The sequence below is a fragment of the Nylanderia fulva genome, unplaced genomic scaffold, assembly GCF_048542155.1.
Source record: "Nylanderia fulva isolate GAGA-0341 unplaced genomic scaffold, ASM4854215v1 Scaffold18, whole genome shotgun sequence".
NCBI classification, from domain to species: Eukaryota; Metazoa; Arthropoda; class Insecta; order Hymenoptera; family Formicidae; genus Nylanderia; species Nylanderia fulva.
Window position 1 is genome coordinate 2,512,468 of NW_028190055.1, and position 16,260 is coordinate 2,528,727.

The 16,260-nt window shown below is 26.8% G+C and overlaps 2 protein-coding genes across 4 annotated transcripts; one reads left to right on the top strand and one right to left on the bottom strand.

Annotated features, from left to right (window-relative positions):
* Positions 1–672: 672 nt before the first annotated feature.
* Positions 673–11,069, bottom strand: AP-1sigma (AP-1 complex subunit sigma-2). Of its 3 annotated transcripts, XR_014924472.1 has the most exons (6): positions 10,809–11,068; positions 10,560–10,738; positions 10,327–10,435; positions 10,085–10,222; positions 4,394–5,975; positions 673–4,227 (listed from the first exon to the last, which is right to left on the bottom strand). XR_014924472.1 is itself a non-coding variant. In XM_029322370.2 (5 exons), exons 1-5 carry the CDS (start codon positions 10,809–10,811, stop codon positions 4,183–4,185), a joined length of 474 nt encoding a protein of 157 aa, XP_029178203.1. In that variant the 5' UTR covers positions 10,812–11,069; the 3' UTR covers positions 673–4,182. The 3 variants fall into 3 exon arrangements, 2 of the variants coding, with proteins under 2 accessions (XP_029178203.1, XP_029178204.1); XM_029322370.2 differs by lacking the exon at positions 4,394–5,975 and having other exon boundaries at positions 10,809–11,069; XM_029322371.2 differs by lacking the exons at positions 673–4,227; positions 4,394–5,975 and adding an exon at positions 6,616–6,758.
* A 405-nt stretch (positions 11,070–11,474) lies between these two features.
* Positions 11,475–15,986, top strand: LOC114945986 (centromere protein I). Its single transcript, XM_085481473.1, has 15 exons — positions 11,475–11,976; positions 12,169–12,294; positions 12,470–12,619; positions 12,767–12,855; positions 13,006–13,136; positions 13,212–13,392; positions 13,483–13,586; positions 13,675–13,829; positions 13,961–14,161; positions 14,242–14,348; positions 14,443–14,634; positions 14,728–14,852; positions 14,959–15,076; positions 15,156–15,329; positions 15,619–15,986. Exons 1-15 carry the CDS (start codon positions 11,922–11,924, stop codon positions 15,679–15,681), a joined length of 1,971 nt encoding a protein of 656 aa, XP_085337599.1. The 5' UTR covers positions 11,475–11,921; the 3' UTR covers positions 15,682–15,986.
* Positions 15,987–16,260: the final 274 nt, after the last annotated feature.

Here is a 16,260-nt window from a genome sequence, read left to right on the forward strand (position 1 = left end):
GTTGTAATCGTGCGCACGCATCTAAATTATACGCGCGACGCGCGTGTTAGAAACGTATCATTAATTTCGACGACGTCGTTTTGGCGCTTTAGAGCGGAAATTTGAGCGATCTCGTTGAGAGTTCCGGGCCGCTCTTCTTCTCTTTTCGCCTTTCGATTCCGCTGTGAGGATTTTGTAAAAAAAAAATAAAATAAAGAGCGCCTCCTCTCTTCGATATTATAATGTGTAATTAAATGTAATTAAACACGCGTCATAATCGTTTTAACAAACGTGTTACAAAACCAGGATGATGATAAGATTTTAAGGCTCTTGGCTCCTCACCGATCATGTTGAAATTGTGACGTCAGAGGCGAGAAAACACAGTCTGTTGATCGATTATAAAAGGAAGAAGGATATATAATTTTCGAGGTATTTTAAAAGTGTGCTTAAAAAAATCTAAAGTCCTGTTTCATCGAAATATCTTTTCATTTCGAAGTGGCATCTAAGAATTTTCGCCTCTGACGTCACAATCTGACATCGCCGCGGCGAGAATTCAGGAGCCTTAAATCTCCTAATTGAGATTTTTTTACAATATTTTTCTTCTCTTGCTGTCAAAAATTATCGCTTTTCCAAAAAAAAAAAATCGTGCATTTTATTTAAGAAGACGTTCTTATTTAATTAATACGTCGTCTGTGTGTTTTTACAGATTTTATTTTTTGGACGGAGCACAAAGCATCGTCTTTTGTGTCAATGCAACATTTCGCCTTAACATAATACATATTTCACATTCTTAACATCGATAAAGTCTTATAGTCTACAGTCCTGTTTGTTTCATCAAACATCGGTATCCAGAGATGCGGAGCAACAAAGATAACTTATTAACTATTTTTGATTCGCTTCCGATAAAATATGTACACGTTGTTCATATAATGTTGCTATATAGTGTTGCTTCATATAATTCAAAAGCTTAAATGCAATCGAATGTGACATTCACGATTGTATTACGCAGATTAATTATGTAATTACAAAGTGCAAGGATAAATGTTACGTTCCCTTGTTAATTGATCTAATGAGCATCTATTAGATTGTTGCATAAGTATACTTTGATTATTACATAACGAAAAATGAAAGATGCAATGTAAAATGGAGTTAAATTAGAGAATTATCCTATTTAACTGTGTTGCCGCGAATTAAGTGTTTTATCTCACTGTTTACATCAACATGTGTATATATATGTATATATATATATATATATGCGTGTGTGTGTGTGTATATATATATATATATATATATATATATAAAGTACATCCCGCTCAATCAAGTTGTAACAGATGAATACAATACATCTCAAAGTATTTTTTATATCATGTAACAATATTATATTCTTCTCTCTCTCTCTTTTTCTCTGTTTTCAAATTTTATTAATTTTTACGTTATAATAACAAAAGTTATTTAAATATATATAGAGAGAGTGACTGAATAAAAAAAATATCACTTTTGATATTTAAAAAGAAATAATTACGTTTAATTAATAACATATTAAATGAGGACTTATTTAAATATTTCAAATAAACTGTTTTACTTTTTTGGCGGGATTTAAATTAAATTAGATTATATTTGTTTTTCGATATGTATAGGATATTTATGTGTATATATAAATATATATATATATATATATATATATATGTGTATATATATGTATATAATAACGTATAAATATTACACAGGCGAATATTTAGGAATATGCTTAACTTATTGTCTGATCTTTAATATGAAAAGTACTTTGAACGCACAAGTCGAGATCTTCAATTTATACATATCAGTATACTTTAATTGCACATTTTACAACAGTGCAAACATTTATGCTATAAAATATTTCGATTAATTTCAACAACTGCATATTGGATACAGAAATCGATAACTCTTACATCTTGTTATACGTATGCAAGCTTCAAGCTTCATAAAAATATATGATAAAATGTAACTTTTTAATAAGAATATAAGAAAGGATATATATATATAATCATTGCATTAAAATTTTCTAATAAACTACTGTCACAAGTAACTGAATCTAATTGAAGTTTAACTTGTGTTAATTAGTTTAACTCGCTGTGTATACGATATAATATAATTAGATTAAAATAAATGCTAAAATAATAAAATATTCTTTAACTCTTAACTATGTTCGTGACGCAAAAAATCATATATACTATCGTGTGAAATCAAAGAATCATACATAAAATTATTCATCGTAACAAAATAATAAATACAGCATCTTTAAAAATATAAATATAAATATATATATATATATATATATATATATATAATTATTAAATCACAGATTTTTTTAATATATTTTATGAAATTATACAATAAAATAAACTAAAATATTTTTGTTACTAATGATAAAATATGAGACAATATAGTATGATGGATTCAAGATATTATTCGACTGTACAAAAGTTTTTACGAAACTAAAATAGAAATAAGTGCAAATTTTCTGACAGGACAGAAATTCATAATCGGTAAAGAAAAAGAAGCAAGAAAAAAATACATTTTTGCGAGTAAAATGAGATCTTTCCTCAAATTTGATTTCTCTAAAAAAGGATCTCTCTAAATCAAAATTATTTTGATCGATCGTGTCTTGATCTTTTACGAATAATGGATTTTATATAAATGTACGTTAAACTTACATAAGATTCCACTGTACATAGTTAAGAGTTAAATAAAATATGTAGCTACATTATTATCATGTTTTTAAAAAATATTAATACTTTCTAACAATCTTGGACCAATCAGAAAAAAAAAACAAGATTCGATAGCAGACATGCAGTCTTTGATTTTTTAGCAGAATTTTGAGAAATTTAATTAGATCTGATAAATTTAATTTTTAAATCGATAACCTTTATACAATTGCTGCTGAATGATTCCATTCGTTCAACAAACGTTTAGAAAAATAACTTAGCAATTATATCAAAATACGGTATTAAAAAATATGTCGCATGGTAAATTGACACAGATGAATGCATAATACAAAATTAAGATAAGTTAAATTGAAATAATATCTCTAAATCAGTATACAGAGAGAAATTTACTTAGTTTGCGCTAAATTGCAACTAATGTAATTTATGACAATTAAAATGGTTAATCAACTATTTTAATTCTATTTTCGTGACATTTTAATCTTTTAATCTATTTCAAGACCACTCACGCCTGACAAATTTCAACATTCACTAATGAAGAGCCTTTATCATTATTAAAGAATACATGTGCTAACTATCGATACTCCCATCTTTCTCTCTGTCACAGTCTACTTTTTTAATTTAAACTAGAATATATCCTTATAATTATAGATTATATATCTGGTTCTTTTTTCTAATATTGGTTAAAAACGTGCAGATACTCTTATTGTGACATATTTATATTTCGAATTCTAGGAAGCATTCGGAATTTCATGAACGATATATTATGTAATACAGAATATACGATATTTGATTAACAACACATTACATCTCGTAAGAAGAGTGATTGTGTATAAATAAATTATATCTCAAAAACACTCGATATGAAAATGCCATATTTTATGTAATAATATGTAATTTTATCTCTCCATAACATTTCGTATCATTATATAAAATTTTCATAAAAAATTATCTTCTGTTACAAGAAGAAAAACGAATCAGATATAAAGAAAGAAAATTGACGTTATTATACTGAGATAAAAGATTCGTTTTTTTTCAAATAGAGCTTATTTCAAAGATTTTCAAACTGTACACAATTATGTAATGTTGGCTTTAAAGAAAATGTGCAGAATAAAAGATAAAAAATGAACAAAGAGTAAATGACAAATTTGTGTTTACAATGAAACACGTACAATCATATCTGCTATTCTACCTAATTAATAATTCGACAAAATTATATAAATGTAACTGACCCTAAATGCTTCAACAATTCACAATACTTAAAATTAAAGAAATTTCTAACTAAAAAAATATTAAAACCTCTCCGATTTATATTGCTGACATGATTATTAAAATAATAAACATGATAATTGTATAAGTGTATCTGCACGCAAAACATATATATATATATATAGCTTTTTTCTAAAATGTAAATTGCATGATGTGAAATGGAATAAAACATAATAGTGGGAATGTGTAAACTTACGACGAGATATGCGCCAAAGTATCGTTTTAAAGAATATTATCCCAATCCGTGATCCTCGAAAAAACCCTGAGGAGTCTCCTCCTGTAACATATACAAGGAAATAAGTTCATCGACATCACGCTCGAAAAGTCTCTAACAATAATATGAACAGGGATCAATTACTTTGACGCTGCACTTTATAAACACATTACGAAAAAAGATAGAATGAGGATATATATTATATATATATATATAAACATACACGTACCTACTGCATAATAAAATTCTCTTCTTGATGCAGCTTCAAATGGTGAACTGAACCCTTTTCATATAACCAAGTGACTTTATTCGCGTGGTCACACAAAGCGCATGTTTATTTTTTGCCACGATTAAAATCTTAAAGCGCCAATAAAAAATTGCCTATTTTACATGCAATGTATCGAATTGCGGTGCGTCCTCCACGCAAGAGGGAACAAGGATGGATGCAATATTCAATTCATTATGCTTACATTACGCGAGACAGCCTTGTAAAACAAGATATTCAGCCCGAAAAAAGCTAACGAAAAATTCATTTCGGGAATATTCATCCCACGTTATATATCGGTTACTATTTCTTAATCAATTAACTTCAAGGATGAATTTGAGATGCCTGAGTCGAGTGTGTTATCTCCACGTGAGATTTATATGTTGGTTTAACTGATAACATAGACTAATAACAGACAAGGTGTTGTATACGCGCTCGTGTTCAATTACAATGTAAAAATTTCATTCGATATATTTATTACTAGACTTACACTTAATGTATAATTAATAGATTATACATTAATAGATTAAAAATTGACGATGCTTAATATATAATATGGGCGTATATACATATATATAATAAAGTGTATAAAGATAAGTTTCGAATTACTTGTAATAATTAAAATAGTGTTTTTGTTTAAGTAGATAGATAGAGAGATACGTAAGAAATATATATATATATATTCTATATGTAATAATCGGCTAAATACCGACGCACTCTTCAGTATAGCACATGTGTACAATGCTTTCATAAAAATAACTTACAAATACAGAATAATTTTATTGCCACAGTTGAGGATTAAAGTACGTTGGGGTAACTGTCGTCGCTTACTTGTCAAGATGTACGTTAAAAGTTACGATCAAGAACTGTAGTTCAGCCTTTGATTAGTAACATAATATTTTCTTTCATACATAAGAGACGACTTTTTCGATATAAAAATATATTAACATATACAGAGAATGCTCCAAGTATCGTGCACATTTTCTCTCGATTGTAAGCTAATAAATTAACTTATTATATAAGAGAAGTATATTTGTTTCCAGTAATAAATTTTTGAATCATAAATAGATTTCTCGCATTTTTAAATGTACCTTTTTTAATAAATTCTCAAGTTTCTAAATAGATGAATACCTTATATTTTATTTTCTTTAAATATATATATGTTTTTATCAGAAACAAAGTTTCAAGTACCACGATATTTTATATTGACAATCGTGGCTTTCAAATAAGAAATTTGTTTTCAATTTCTCTTTATCAATCTTCAAATCAAATTTTTATCACGCAGAAAGATGGACTTATTGTTAAAGAACTTATAGCCGAAAGAAAATGCACGATGCCTTAAACGTCCTGCATATGACTAGTATAAAGTTGACTTGAAATTGCATGTATTTATATAGTAGAGTCGTAATGGCATCATGCAGCGGATAAGCCTTTTCTGGTTTTTCGGTCGATCGTGTGGGTCGATACTTTGTCCGTGAAGCTCATGCAAACAATAGGGTACCTATAAAAGCCCTATCTCCCGCAGAGCACCTTCCACAGCTTCGTCCTTCCACAACAAACAAAGAAAAACTAACTAGTCTTTCGCTAAATTTCTACTTTGTCCCTATTTACCATGGATTTAACATATATAATACTATGCAATATTATATTATATATACAAACATTTAAATAGTTGTAGAGTATATATATTTAAACCATATATTCTCAATCACATATTCATGTACAATCACAAAATGCTCTCTCTCTCTCTCTCTTTCTCTCTATACACACACAAGAGTCTCATAATATTCTCTCTATAAGAAATGTTAAACTCTTGAAAAGTTTATGTAACAAGAATATTTTGTTAATAATTATTATTGTATGCGTATCGTTTTCATTTACAATTTTTACTTTAATATCTTATTTCATTTAGGAGCATATATATAAAATATTATTCCTAAATAGATATAGAGCTACAAGCTACAAGCTGTAAACTCTTTTAATAGAAGCACAATTTTTTGTATAATAATAATAATTTTAAATAACTTTAGTAATGGCATCATATTTAAATATCTCATTTCTCATAAGAAAGTTAATAAATGTCATTTATGAGACTACTTGAAACTCTTGAAATTCAATATTTTCATAAAGTAAAGCTAAGTGATACATTATTTGGAAAATATACGAGACAAATGTTACAAAGTGAATACAATTGTTGAAAAATATTTATTAGATTTTGAAGGCATACACACACATATACATATCAACACTCTATAAACGGCAACATATACATAGTAATACACTTCTCATTTATTCTACTTCTAGTGCTGTGTGCCGCACATTATCGTATCTATGGAATAAATGATTAATCTAAATCTCAATATACTGATAAATTCAAGATATGGCAATAATACGTTAACATCACTCTCTTATTCTTATTACAAAAGGTACTTAGTGCATAAATCATTGCATTGGTGTCATGCTTTTGTACGAATCCGATAAACATATAATCACATGGCAGTTAATGGAAGATCACGAATGAGTTTTCATCTATTCAGTTTTCGATGAGAGCCGTTATGTGAGAGATGAATATCTTTCTCTTTAGCGTATTCACAATGTTTTTCCCGCTTCCAGTTTATGCAAATACCCAGCATAGCGACTGTCACCAATGCTCGAGCAGATTAAACAAATTCGTAATTTAATTATTAGTAACAATTCTTCATTCGCTTTTAGAATATTTAACGTCATTCTATTCAATGTCACATCATGCACGTGATTTAAAACTTTTAGACCATACATACAAAGACATAAAGTAGGCACTTAAATTTTTGAACACACAATATTGTGTGGAAATATAGATCTTATATAATACAATAATAAAATATTATGCACTATATATTATGAGCATCTTATAGAGACCCTTTTTTTATCATTTTTTTCCTATATAAAGTATGTTACAAAGAGAAAATAACATAAAAGTGTTACGTATTATTAAGGCTTTTTACAAATATTTACATGTATTATTATTAATAAATATTTCCATTCATTTCTTATAAAATTTCATGATAATTTTAGCTTAATATTTGAATTTTTAATAACAGTCCTTTATATTGTAATTTTATATTGCAACTTGTAAAAAATGATTAATTTGATAAAAATATGTATTTATAAATATAAAATGAAACAATTCTAACAAAAATGTCAAATTCTTGATATATTAAAAATGTTTAATCATGTTTAATATTAGTTGTATTATTAATGTTTAAGGATATTGTACATGGCATGCACAAATACCATATATGTGTGGCACTATTATTTATAAATGAGAACAAATACTGTTACATATAAAACTATAAAAAATATTAACTTTTTAATTTTTGTACCTCATTTTAATTGTATTATTTTTTAAATATTTCTTGAGCTATAAAAGCTTTATGTATGAGATCTACTTTATAGAAAACAATTTTCTGTCAAAAAAATTTAACAATAGAATAGAATTAATAATGACATCTCAAATTATTCTTATTAAATTATTTTTAAATATGGCATATCATATATAAAAAATAATATACGCTATTAGTGCAATGTACAATTCAATGATTAAATTTCAAAAATGTCAATATCAAAATGAATGAAAAACTAATAAAAAGATTTTTCTCACTCATTATTACCTATAACTTATTTAGAAATTTGAAGTAATATGCATTATACATTATAGTTATCATAAATTATAAATTATTATCATTTTGGTTTTTATTTTGTAGTTTCATTGATTTGTATTATCAATTTAAAACATGCAAATGCATTAAATCTATCAATTTTATGACAATTTGGTTTGTTAAGATTTTAAATTTATTAATATCTAAACAAACCCTTTGATATATGTACAAAAAAGTACTTTCACACGTGTGTAGTCATACGTGAAAATAAGTTAGAAATTATCTGTTTTTCGTAAGTTAAGTAAACTTAACTGTAACTCTCTCATTATCTCTCTTTCTCTCTCTATTGCATATATGTGTAAAATATATATCGTGCCTTATATTAAAAACGTCAACAGATAATCAAAATACTTTTGTTTATATTTTTGTCATTTAAACTATGATTACTTGAAACTACGAAAATTCAAAAATGGATACAACACCTTTCTTACGTATTTACTTATAAATGCAGATTTTAAGAAAATATCTATTTTAAAACTAGATTCTTTTTTTTGGTCATACATAAATTACACAACCATACTATTGTCAAATAGTATCCACACTATATAGATGCTATTATACATAAATAATGCCAATATGTAATAAAAATTAAATTTAACAGTAAAATATTGTTTATATATACATGCTCCTTTATAAAGATTAAAACGAGAAGCGTAAGCATTTCCGAAATTGTCTATAAAAATATTTAACATTTAAGCTCGTTAAAATTGTTTACCAATGTGTAACAATTTACATTGCAAATGTTGCTCATGCTTAATGAAAGATAAGATAGTTGGGACATTATAGTTAGATGTTAAATTCGGAAGAGAAGCATTCGATAAAGTAAGAAAAAGAAATGAGAGAAATTTATACAAGTTATTATATAATTTTGAAACCGTCCCGATGCATAATGACGTTTGAAACAACTGACACAAGAGGCAACATGTAGAATAAAGAAAATTATTTGGTTCCGTCACATTTTGCATATTATATAAGAGAGCACATGTGAAATAATTTGTAAACATAGTGTGAATAATGAATATATACATATTGTATATACAGGCAATAAGATTTCTTTATATGTAAATATATAATCACATATATATATGTATGTATATATGATTATATCAATGTGGCAACTAACATTTCGATCACATCGTGCAACATCAAATATTACAACAACACAGAGAATTGTTAACCAGATAAAAAGCTGATATAACGCTATATAAATAGATATAATATATACATTATTATATAAATTGTATATATGCAAGAAGACAGGCAAGATTAAAGCAAGTAAAACATTCAAAATTATTTTGTATAGAGGCAATTATTAATATCTTCAAATGCCTTCATGCATGTCCTGTAATATTATTCATTTCCATATCTTTAAAACTTATTGTTACTAGGTGTTAAATAAAATTGTAAAATATGATAATGGCTAAGTATAACTATATATCAAATAATATTGCTTTAATACTGTAGATTCTTCATATTTTTCTCATATGTGTATAATTTTTTAATAAAAAATAAATTAATATGCAAAGAAATCATTTCAAAAAGCTAGGAGTAAAAGAAAAATTTAACTGTACATCACCTAGCTCAAACAGATTTTATACATGTTTGATTCTCTTGCAATATCATAATCGTTTAATAAGAACGATACATGACTAGCAAGAAACAGCAATAGAGATCGCTTTAATTTAGAATTAATAAATATTGATTATAAATATTATGCAAATACAAAATTCTCATTTGTACTCTTTCCACCTGTATATGGTTTTGCTAAATAAATTCTCAATATTTGAAATATAAATAGCAATATATCGAGATAAAATGATCTAAAAATTTCTCTTTTACAACCAAATATGGATATAAAAAAAATTATCTGTTGCATGTTTGTGTGTGTGTGTACAACCTTGTGCCATTAATAAATTAAAACATATTACAATTCAAGGGGTACATCCCCGTAACTAACCTCCTGTAGCAGATCCTGGGCAGCAATGGCCTTCAATACATTCTTTTTGCTAGTTTCTTGAATCTCTCCACCGACAAGTAATTCGTCTAAGATAAAGTATGCCTTTTCGAAATTGAAAATTATGTCCAACTCGCATACCTAATAATATTATTACCATTCCGTTATAATTTTACAATTAGATAACAAATAACAACGCATATATAATATACTTAAAATTTTTCATTTTAATTAAACATACTCACACTGCCAAAATACTTATCCAACAATTCAACATATCGATGTATAATTTCCAAAGTTAGTAATTCATTGTCATTTTGTTCAATTGCACAACAAAAGTACAAACTTGCATATCTGTGAGCGGATAAAAATTTCTTGTAGAATATTGTAAAATCATGCAAAAAAAAAAAAAAAAAAAAAAAAAAAAACGTTCCAGATTGAAACGGCGATGATCAAATGTGTGACAATTTCGACGTACCTCTTGTAAACGACTTTAACGTCCTTCCATTCCAAGAAACTTGACATTTTTGGCTTTCGCGCTAATATAGTAGTTATTAGCTCGCGCGTAATCTTTTTTTTCAGTTTATCCGGATGGGCGACGTACCACTTTTGTAAGCGGAGCTTCCCTTGACGGCTGAACAGTAACATAAATTGCATCTGCAACACGGTTAACGATCGTCAGAACGATTCTGCATTACATCCGAAATTTATCGTGACGAAGACTTACCATGTTGCCTGGCTCTTCTTGCTTCTCTCTCGCGATCTCACAGTTAATTATCTTTCACAATTCAACACCACGCGCAATTAGATAACGATCGATTCGGCATTCATACGTATAATTATGCACACTTTTTTCCAAGAATCACACTTTACCCGAATTTGTCCCGCTCGAGAGCCCGAAACCTTACGAATGAACAAACGACATGTTGGATTGGAGACAAATTCTGAAACGCGTCTTCACGCATTCGTCGAGTCACACAGGTGACATATGTTCCACTTGACGCTTTACCGCTCGCGAGCGTTCTCTGTCTTTGTTTAACTGCGCGCGAGCAACAAGGACGAAATAATTCCAGGAGTGCTTCGAAATCAAGTGGAACGCTCCCGATAAAATATATAAAAGCAACTGGAAAAGTTCAAAATGGGCGGAAAGTTTGGCGAAATTATAGAAAATAATTATCAGCTGATAGATGCATTATTTCAAATATATTTCGTATAGATATGTCTTCCTTATATTTAAAAATTAAGAAAAATAATCGGTTGACGCAGAAAAGATCTGATAGTGATACATTTCGAAACGCAGCTTGAAAGCATATATTATATATATATATATATATATGTTCGTTTGAATGCCTTGAAATACTTACGTTATGATATATTTGCGCAAAAAAGAAAAAAATGTTACGTACGTATATGTTGAACGTTTACTTCAATTAAGAGAAGACATCATCGACGCCCAGGAATCGTTTATTTTTTTCACAAATCAAAAAACTCACTCCGAAACAAACTACGGTTGCACTTCAAAATGTACTAACTTGTAGAGTAAAAGGGGGAAGGTTTAGGGATAAGATTTGTTTCGAATTCACATGAAGCGGCAGAAGATCTATAGTGTACGTGACGTGGAGTATAGATTTTATCTTCATGCGTATCATGCATGAATCGGACAACTTTATCTTCTAACCTAACCTTCCTTTAATTTAACATCTAGATTTGAATTGAATGGATTTACAACGTTCGTTATAACTATGTAAAATTCAAAGCGTTTCTTCGATCCAAAAATAAGTGATTTGAGTTTTTTAACTTTATTTTTTCACGGAGTTTTTTTAACCGCAAACTTGTCAGGATGACGGAGATTGAGACGAGAAAGACATGTTTAAAATTTTTTAAAAGCCTCGAATGTAAGTCGTAAACGTTCATAATAATCCTTATATTACATATATATTCTTTATTTTTTTTTTTTTTTGCGTTTATATAACTTAGGATATTTCAAATAATTTTGTTGGATAGATCTGTCTTTGGATTTTTAAGTTATTTTATATGTTTGTATAATTTATAATTTTTAAAACATTTTTTATTCCTTCTTTTTTTAGCAAAGGGCAACATACTGCCGGAATTTAATACATTTCTTGACGTTTTACAAGAAGAAGCTATCACAAGAGGATTGGATGATGATGTTCTCAGTAAACTTGCAAATGTTATTGTACACAAAGATTTAGGTGAGAACATTAATACACAATATGTATATATATATATATATATATATTTATATTATACATATATATATATATGTGTGTACTTTTTTTAACAATATTTTATATGTGAGAGACTTGACTTGATTTACTCAAGCATGGTGTACATATATATAAAATAAATATTAAACTTTTATATTAGCTGCAGTTAAACGAGTATCATTAATAAGATGTCTGATTCCAAGACATAAAATGCCTGAGAAAATAGCAAAATCTGTAATCACTTGGTGTTTATCGTCATTAAATGAGCTACCACTCACTGTCTCTACAATTGTTATACAATGGATCATAGGTATGTGTAATTGTTACATAAAGTGTTACAATTATGAATTCTTACTCTAAAATTATTTATGTTAGAAAAATATTTTATTTTATATGTTATTTATTCTGATTATATATGTATGTATAAAAATATATTTAAAAAAATGTTAATGTTTAGGTTTATGGGATTGTGAATTAATAGATAGAAAAGTAATTAATATATATTACGATATCTTCTTTTACACAATGCTCAAGAAAGAAAAGTTGGTAATGTATCCCTTTTTTACATTATATAAATACATATTTTATATTTAACAAGTTTTTAAGAATAGATTGCAATATTAAAATGTAATTAATGTTCTTATTATGATGTTATTAGAATAACCTTATTTGTGATAATATAAATGTAAATTTTAGGAACGTCATATAACACGTATCGTATATGTATTAACAAAACCAGAAGATGTTTGTCGCAAAGATGTTTTAAAGTTATTAGTCGCTCAAAAAAGATATGCTAAGCCTCCAAAACATATTATTGCATTACTTTCGTAAGTATAATTGACAGAATACTTATATTTAATAAAATATGGAATAATATGATATATTTTAAAATACATTCTTAGCCTGTTTAAATCATATAAGCCAGAATTAGTACCGGAAAAGATACAATCGGTGAACATAGAAAGTGTATGGAAACCTATACCTGAATTTATGCGATTAGCATTAGAAGATGCCAGAGATCGTATGGAGATCCAACAATCTCGCCAAAGCACTCAAACTTATTTTAATTGGAATATGATGCAGGTATAGAAAATACTTAACAAAAATGTAATAGTGTATGTGTGTCTCTGATTTATAAATTAATTATATAAATAAAAATTATGGTATGTAAAGAAAATAAAAAGGAAAAAGCCGCTGTTGCCGTCTGTTGGTTATTTTCAAATTGGTTCAAGTATTTTTAAAGATAAAGATGCAAAATCGATTTTTGATGTAAACAGGTGAGCACAATATATGAATGAAATAACATATTAATCATTTATATTATGTATAAATGTAATATATTAATATATATGTTATGTATTACAGTATAGATGAATTGGGAAAATACCATCAAAATGTTGAATTGCCATGTAATGCTGTCTCACTCTTAACAAATATGGCTGGTTATCATCTTCTTACATATGCAGATTTTCAGTATCAAAGTAGATTTTCATATAATCTTTATAATACACTCATAAGAGGTATACTATCTTAAATTTTCTTTGATCGTTAAAAAAGTTTTATTTAATTACTTTATTGCCACATAAAACTACATGTATGTAATATTAAACATAAAATAGATTATATAAAAAAAGTTACATTAATATTTTAGCATTTATATTGGAAAATGGAAAATTTTCCAAGGAAGAAATGGATCAATTCCTTTCAATGACAATTGAATTTTCTCGATATATGCAGCAAGAAATACTTGTAATTAAATTATTCTTTGATGAATATTTATATTATAACACAGGAGAGTATCTACCAAAGCTATTTAATTTGTTGCAATGGATGACTTCTGTATCAGTAGCTGGTAATATAAATATTAATACTTATAAAGTTGTTCCATTTAAATATTTTTTGCTGAAAATATTACAGCTTTATTAATTTTAGATTTACAAGAGAACATTCTGATACATGTATATAATATATTTTATGAATCAAGTTTACCTATAAAATGTGAAATAATTAAATGTTTGCAAAAACTAATAACAAACTTGGTAAGGATTCATAATACCTCTAATCAATCTGTATAACATTTCCATTAATAATTATTGTACTTAAACAGAATCTTAATATAACACTTCATTACAGTTTATTAAACAAGAATTTCAAGAAAAATATCATGAGAATGCATCATTTTTTTTACTACAAAGTCCACCAGAAGATTTGACAGAAATTGTATCTGTGCTTACAAAAACGTTGGAACATCTTATTGTTTATGGATTAAATATACACAATTTTGATGTTATATTTTTATCAGAAGCTTTAGCATTTTATGAAGAGGTATGTAAAAGTTTAAAATACAAGTTATTTTATTATAATTTTTGATTGATAAATATTTTATCAATTATTTTTATTTCTTTCATTTCTTTAAAGATCTGTACGTTGGAAAGCCGTAGTCACATAAAATCATGGACATTGCCACCACCAGCAGTTATCTATGGAGCATTTATCACAAAAAGTTGCGCTTTCTTATCAAGAGTTTGCAGATTATTATCGAGGTATTAATTTTTCATATTTTTAATATATAATTAAATATAAAATAAACATAATTTAATATAAGTTAATTTCGTTCTTTAAATTATTGATACTTGAATTATATTATAGGTTTCACCAAGTAAAAAAGCACTTCCAACAAATTATGCCCTTAAACATATATCAGGAAAAGATTCGCATTTTATTTATCTATATAAATGATATTTATACAGCATTATGGCACGACGAGGTATATATATATAAAAATACTAAATGTTTCTAAAAATCTCATAAATAGTATTTTCAAAGATTTTCTTTTTTTTTAACAGGCTTTCAGCGCTCGAAAGAATGGTATTCTTCTAAAAAATCTCTCAGACAAAGTGATTAACGATTTAGGAGATTGTGATTTAGATATCTTATTAAATATTGTTCATCATTATGCTGTTTTACCTTATAGATATACTGTAAGGAGAAAAATAGGTCTAAATATAAATACAAAAGAGGTATGTATTAAATATTTGACTATTAAATTTTAACTCATGCATGTGTATCGAAAATAAATCTAAATATCACTAAGTTTTTCTATATTTTTGATACATTAGATTTTGCATATGTGTAACGAAAATAAGAAAAAATAAGAAAATTTGTGATGCACTTGACAAAAGCAACGTTTTTGTTACACATATTGTTATGTAATCTGTTTATATCAATTTTTAAAATAGTTTTTTTAATAAAACACTTCTCATACATGTATTTATTCTAACGATGAATATTTTATTCATTTTTTTCTAGGATTCTCTTACGGCTTTACATTGTCCTGCAATAAATGAATTTCTTGCTGAATTTCACACATGAATGATATAGTATAAAAAGAGAAAAAACATATTTTTTATATATACACATAAATTTAATTTAAAATTAGCTATTGTGTGCAAAGTAAGTAAATGTAAAGATAGAATATAAGATAATTAAAGGACATATATTGTTAAGATAGCTTGATCCAAAATATTTGAATAATATGAATATGAGCTTCAAAGAAGATCGAATCATCAATCAATCATAATTTGCAAGAAGGCGATCGTAAACTTCTTCGAATCACAAAAAAGAAGAAAATATTATGATAAGGTTTTTACCTATAATAAAAATTTATAAAAAAGTAATTTGCTGCAATTGATTAAACCTACTGTCAAATTGCTATTACAAATGTTTTGTTATAATAATATAATGCTCAATTATATCAATATTATATTCTAAAAGAGAGAAATAATGTGTATTATTTTATTCAAGTTTCAATAATATATAATTAAAAATAATATATTTGAATAATTATTAAAAATAAATAAGATCATCAGATATGTATCCTATTGGGTCGCGCGCAAAAAATTGTTTATATTTTATTATAAATATTAAAATTAAAAAATGTTTAAAGGAACA

What these genes read in the sequence shown, in the direction of transcription:
- AP-1sigma (XM_029322370.2), bottom strand. An exon ending in GTTAAAGTCGTTTACAAGAG is followed by an intron (nt 10,436 to 10,559) that starts GTACGTCGAAAT and finishes ATCCGCTCACAG; the next exon opens with ATATGCAAGTTTGTACTTTT. An exon ending in CCCAGGATCTGCTACAGGAG is followed by an intron (nt 4,228 to 10,084) that starts GTTAGTTACGGG and finishes TATATGTTACAG; the next exon opens with GAGGAGACTCCTCAGGGTTT.
- LOC114945986 (XM_085481473.1), top strand. Translation starts at nt 11,922, where the DNA reads ATGACGGAGATTGAGACGAGAAAGACATGTTTAAAATTTTTTAAAAGC. An exon ending in AAAAACTAATAACAAACTTG is followed by an intron (nt 14,349 to 14,442) that starts GTAAGGATTCAT and finishes ACTTCATTACAG; the next exon opens with TTTATTAAACAAGAATTTCA. An exon ending in CAGCATTATGGCACGACGAG is followed by an intron (nt 15,077 to 15,155) that starts GTATATATATAT and finishes TTTTTTTAACAG; the next exon opens with GCTTTCAGCGCTCGAAAGAA.